General features: G+C 38.0%; 1 protein-coding gene across 50 annotated transcripts in view; it reads right to left on the bottom strand.

The window, feature by feature from the left end:
• Positions 1-731: 731 nt before the first annotated feature.
• Positions 732-6,000, bottom strand: part of CD44 (CD44 molecule (Indian blood group)) — a 65,880-nt gene continuing 60,611 nt past the window's right edge. For 38 of the 50 annotated variants that reach the window (XM_040557693.1, XM_040557654.1, XM_040557655.1 and 35 more), the window contains 2 exons: positions 5,245-5,323; positions 1,616-3,163 (listed from right to left, as the gene is read on the bottom strand). In XM_040557693.1, coding sequence (XP_040413627.1) covers positions 2,947-3,163; positions 5,245-5,323 — 296 coding nt within the window. In that variant the 3' untranslated portion in view covers positions 1,616-2,946. Of the gene's footprint in view, positions 3,164-5,244; positions 5,324-6,000 lie in introns of all 50 variants that reach the window. The other 12 variants (XM_040557642.1, XM_040557650.1, XM_040557647.1 and 9 more) reach the window with 1 other exon arrangement.

Here is a 6,000-nt window from a genome sequence, read left to right as displayed (position 1 = left end):
TTGGACTGAGATATCCCAGAGATATTCAGCTCCGAGGGGAGCTGAACTTGTCGCTAACCCCCAGAGCAGCTGGGGAGCCCGTGGGTGCTGCAAGGTCCTGCAGCCTTCAGCTGAGTTTGGCTTGCAACTTGCAGGCAGAACTGACCTCTGGCTCACCACTGCTATATATTACTACCCTGCCGTATGCATCCTCTCTCCCACTAGTAACTTTAACCTTAATTATTACGCTCAATGTGGAGTCAAGTTTATTTTTGGAAGCTTATTTACATATATTTTTTTTTTAGCAATGTTATTTCTAATTACAATTTAGAGGTGTTATTTTCTTTCTTTTTGATTAATCTGTTAAATAAATACGCAAATATATCTAGTGCTCTGTATAAAAAACACATACACACAACAACCAACCCCTGAAATAATAAAAAACAAGATTAATAAAAATATGTACTGTATTACATATATGAAATGGCCATCTAGTTTTGAAACTACAATGAAACTTACTTAATTGCACTTCAGTTGCATGACATAATCTAAAAAGAATCAGTGTATATAAAATAATGGCACTGCCTTTTTAAAGAGAAATTGAGCATCTCCCTATTTAAAAATATAAAAAGAAGCCAACCAGTGTTGTCCATGCATTTATAGTTACTGAACATTAGATAAATTTCTCCATTGAACATCTCAGTAGGGAGATGAATAATATCTCTCCCACCTTTTTTTTTTTTTTTTTAAAAAAAAAAAAGAAAACTTTATCCTTCAAGACAGTGAAAAATCTCCTTTTGATTGTGGCTTATATTCAATTGGGATTTAAAGAGAGTCAAAGTTCTTATTCTGGATCTCCACACTTAGTGAAAAGAGTATATAATTACACATTATTGATTTATAATGAGAAAAAGAAAAGCTTAAAAACATTACGGGAATTAAAAATCAATGTAGAGTCAACAAACTTCCCACAACACAGCTCAGAATTAAAATATGTGCTTATGGCAGGGCTGAGAAATTTGACAATGGACCACATATACTGATAGTGTTAGTCACCTTGACCTTATTGGCTTCAGCTTGTTTGAACACCTTTGGAGCTGTGTGACTGCTCATAGATGAGACATCTTTACATACATGGAGTCAGAAAATGTCCTACGTGTACTCTGAAATCACATCTTGTCCTGGGGCCTTTTGCCCAAGTGTACATTTTCCCTGAGGAGATCTGCCTGCAGATACTAGGGCACTAAGCAACTCAATGAAACGCTTGGGAAACTGCTGAAGGGATGTAACTGAGAACCATAAACACTATTTTGATTGTGCTTCGTATTCCAGTAAAGATCAGTGCTAGATAATGTTAATATTTAGCCAACTGAATACTCATCCTCCAATTGCTTCAGATGGAGAACATAAAATAATATGCATTAGCAGAACGGTGTTTTCCAATGAAGGTGCTATGGTCAGTGAACAGGAACATCTGAACGGACTTCTCTTGGTATTCCCCATCCCACAGCTGACACACCTCACTGTATGCTATTACCTCTGGTTGATTTTGCTTGCATTTTTTTGGGGCAGCCCGATTAGAAGTTACAATTCGCCCTCCATTCCAATATGCTTTCTTAAAAATGGCACAGACCACTGGTAGTAAATAATTTTCTTTCTGGCAGTTCATATCAATATAATGCACAGCATCATAGCTTAATACAAATACTTTACATAATAGACATACAATGACAAAACAAAAGCATATGACAATGCAGCTGCAGCTATTTTACTATATTACATTGCTGGGAGAATTTCCTTTAAATCTCTTTGATCTTTTCTGTAGAATTTCAACTTCTGGTACCAGTAAACAAGCAGTATTTGTTTTGGTATTTTTAAAAAGAAGAAATAAAATGTGGAGAAAATAGAATTCAGAAGTGAGTGAGATCATAGAAAGGTAACTTTTAAAATATCAGCAAACTGGTGTAATGCAACAGTTACAGAGGAAACAAGCTTTACTAGGCTCAGCGTCTCCTAAGTACGATTGAGCAGGGGAAAGTAAAGACCTATTCTTCAGGAATAAAAATACTGTCATCATTGCTGATGATTTCAAATTCCTTGATTTGTGCATGCACAATAGAGCTGGGGTCATTCTGTTTTATTAATTATACTAACTAACAGACTCATTAAAAACATACACAAACTGGGACCAATGAAGGAGGGAGGGGGAAGAGCAATGAACACTTCAAAAACTCAAGGATAACTCTTCAAAAACTCAAGGATAACTGTACAGATTGTTAAGATAATAAAGTAATGATATTTATTATGTATCATCTCATGTTTTCATCTTTTTATTCCCCCTCCCAAAAAGACTTGCTGTATGCCCACAGACATTTTAAAACAATGATAAATAAGATTTGTCCTTCTGGGTTTTCCTTGTTACAGAATAAGTCATAAATCATTATAAAACATCACTTTTTGATTTTACTGGCAGACTTTCAATGCACCTACTGCTCTTCCTGGCTGTAAGGCATTTCTGATAGATTCTGCTGTTTTAGACATTGTATAGGAGGCCTTTTTGGTTTAAGCTTCTTTTTTTTTTTTGCTCGACATTTGTTGCTTGCTTACTCTTGTACCATGACAAGTTTAGTACCTTAAATACCTGTAAGATGGAGCAACTGGATGCTTCTGTAGCTCCGCACAGCGAAGACACTGTATCTGGGGATCAATGATATACCCAGGACACAGTAAGTGTCCTCTGTGTAGGAATTGGGAACTGACGAATTTATGCAACTCTTGGGGCTTATTTCAGATAGCAAATGTCTATTTTGTAACTCAGACATCATTTTAAAATGATTAAAAATGAAGACAACTTAAGTTTAATCGTGTTCAAAAGACATCAGTAGCACAGTGCATCTGTGAATTCTGGCCCAAGTTCCGTGTGATCTTGATTTCCCCAGCTCTGATCTACTTGGTGAGTTGGTACCATTACACTCCACTCTTCATATCCAGCTCCTGATGATTTTGTGTTTCGTCAATGGTGAGGAATTCGTCAGATGCTCCTGTTCGGTCATTTGACTGTTCTTTGTGAACCAAGTGCACCATTTCTTGTGATTTGCTGGCATCCCCATTTAATTCACTCGTCTTTCTGTCCTCCACTGCACCTTTGCCGTTATTGATCACGAGCTTTTTCTTCTGCCCACATCTAGAAAGAAATGAAAAGGAAATAAGTACCATAAATGGAGATTAATGGAAATAAGAAAAGAAAATTCGAGTCAATATTTAGAAAAAGGTGCTTAGAGATGAAACTTGTGTCTGTCAGTGCAGACCTATGCAATCAATGCAAGGTGTAAGGTGTCGCCACGCTGAATATTTTATTTTTGAAAGAATCCACAATTATATACATAAACTTTTGCAGGATCCTACTGATTCAGTTACTATCCAGTGTCATTATAGACAGGACTAACATGCATTACTGAAAGCTAGAAAAGATTTTCTAAGGTGTGGATATATCCACATTTATGACATTTGTATATATCCCAGTATACAGACAGGGTCATTGTACATCCGGACTTTGGACCAAGTGGGCTGGGTATTCTTCAGGGCAGTAGAAATTAATAGTTACACAGATATCAGATTTGCCCTAGTCCGTTAAAACTCTGGGTACACTGCGCTGAATATCCCACTTGTTGTCCTTGAATGGCCTAGTGTAAACTGAATGCCCAGAGGTGTGTTAAGAGGGACACTAATTTTCTGAAGTTTTACTTTAAAGCATTTTCTTCTTCGTTGAAACAGATTTTGTCCGAATGACTAATTTGGCAGTTTAATTATACCATTATTTTTTTGAAGTATTACTTTTTTCATGCTTACTGACTGATAGGTAAGGATTATTTTATCCAAAGCAGCTCAGTTTGCTGTGTGAATGCTATGCACACACTTGGGAATGATTCCTGCTCTGCAGCTATGAAATGCTGAAAGAGAGGCCACAGCCTCTCAAAAGAGCAGCTCAGATTTTCTTTCCTGACATGATGGTCAGGCTGTGCCGCACCCAATGTTGGACTCTGGATGGAGATCCTAACACTTTTTACAACAGGAACCAGACAGCGGCATTCTTCTTTGCAACAAGAGGAATAATAAAAAAATAAACAATCAAACAAGGAAACTGCCTCACACTGAACCTTGGGCCATTTTTTTTTTTTGGTGAAGATAACACAAATTTTATTAAAACAAGACCAATTCAACAACATCAACAACAACCCTATAGTGAAGCAATTTGCTATTTACTGAGAAGGACCAATTGCTTGGTGGAAATGCTTGAGATCCCTGCCATACTGACTTTGTAACTACGAAGGCCAAGTCTATTGATTTCTGAATCAAGAAGCTAACTACCTTGAAACCAAAGCCTACAGCCCACAGGCTTTTACAGGCAGCCAGAATGAGAGTGAAACTGGAGAAGCTGCTGTCAACATTCCTTTTAACTGACAGCATTATAAAAATAAATCTGCAGTTCTCATTTTTAGGTAAATGAATGCTTGGAATATTCTCACTTTATTGCTCGGATAACCCTGAATGCTCAGTCCACCTTTTCACCTACCCAGTTCCCTTGCAGCACAGCTGCAGAGCTACTTTCAGATGAGCTGATGCTCGTGTACAGTGTGGTGACTGCACAGCACCTCCCTCCCTGGGTCTGCAGCAGATTATCACTTAGCAGAATAGATGAATCTCTTAATTATTTTGAAACACCTGTTTCAAGAATACCAGATTATGTCCGTGCTTCAAAGACTGATCTTCATAGGGTTTGATGCGTATTGGTAGGATCCAATCCATGAACCCTGCACACCCACAGACGCATGTGCACTTTTTCTCCTTGGGTCTCAATCCCAGCTGCATGGCAGCTTTAAGTAAAAGATATGTTTTCCACTTGCAGTATCTAGGATGTAATTTTTAGCTTTGACATTGTTTCAGTTCTCGTCAGATACAGTCTATAATTAGTCATACTGGCCCTATTTGTCTGTTTCTATGGTGCCTCTGGGCTAAGAGGGAAGAAACAATGGCAGCCTCTGCTTTTGTACGCAAAGCAGAGTGATGTATAAATCAATAAGCCGTGCCGTTCGGGGCTTGTAACTCCAGAGTCACTTAACAGAAAGAAAGGTATAGATTTTTCCATCTCACCATATGCCTTATATCCTTCCTATTTCACCATGACCTCTAAAAGATATGTGGCAGTGCTTTATTCCAGCACCCACATCATGCTGTGGTGTGCTTCAAAGTGCAGGGCTACCTTACCTCCTCCGACTGCTGACGGCGATGCACACTGCAAGGATCAATGCCAGTGCCAAGAGAGCAGCAACGATGATCAGCCATTCTGGGGGGAGTCAAGAGAGGGGGAGAGAATGTGTTAATCCATCCCATGTAATTTTGCAGTTTCACAGATGTTTGTGCATTCTTTAGGCTGCAAGACTTTTTGAATGAATGTTTGTTCACTTTGCAAATTGCTTCTGTGCAAATCAGGTACATTTTCATCAGTCACACTGCCTATGTGATCAAAGAAAGTGCTCAGCTATACCCAGGCCAACACCGATGAAATACCTGGCCACTTCTAGCATCTAGAATCAGTGTATTTTAGATGGCATAGGTGAAGAGTTGTGTCATTGATTTATTCCAAGTGCAGAAGAAAAGGCTTAGTGTTGACACATCTGCAATCCCATGTACAAAAGTAGGTTGGCTTTAAGGTAGAGTGAAATGTCTACATTAATTTTTATTTTATTTTTTTTAATTTAAAATCTTACTTTAAGGGAGATCTTAAAAAAGCCAAATCCTAAACAAAAAAAAATAGAAGGAACTACAAAACCAGGATAAAGAGGTAAAACTGGAAAGGACCCAAAGAGATCACCTCAGTTATATTTCACTCCAGTGAAACAGAATGAATAAGAACATCTCTGAGAAATGTTCCATTTGCTCTCAGCATTTTTAATAAAGGAGATTTCACAACCTTCTCCATAGCCCGTTCTTCATGCTGTTCATATTATGTTACCTTACCAA

This window comes from Cygnus olor, chromosome 5 (genome assembly GCF_009769625.2).
Source record: "Cygnus olor isolate bCygOlo1 chromosome 5, bCygOlo1.pri.v2, whole genome shotgun sequence".
Lineage (NCBI taxonomy): Eukaryota > Metazoa > Chordata > Aves > Anseriformes > Anatidae > Cygnus > Cygnus olor.
The sequence above is the reverse complement of the archived record's forward strand: the minus strand, read 5'-3'. Positions and strand labels throughout refer to the sequence as shown.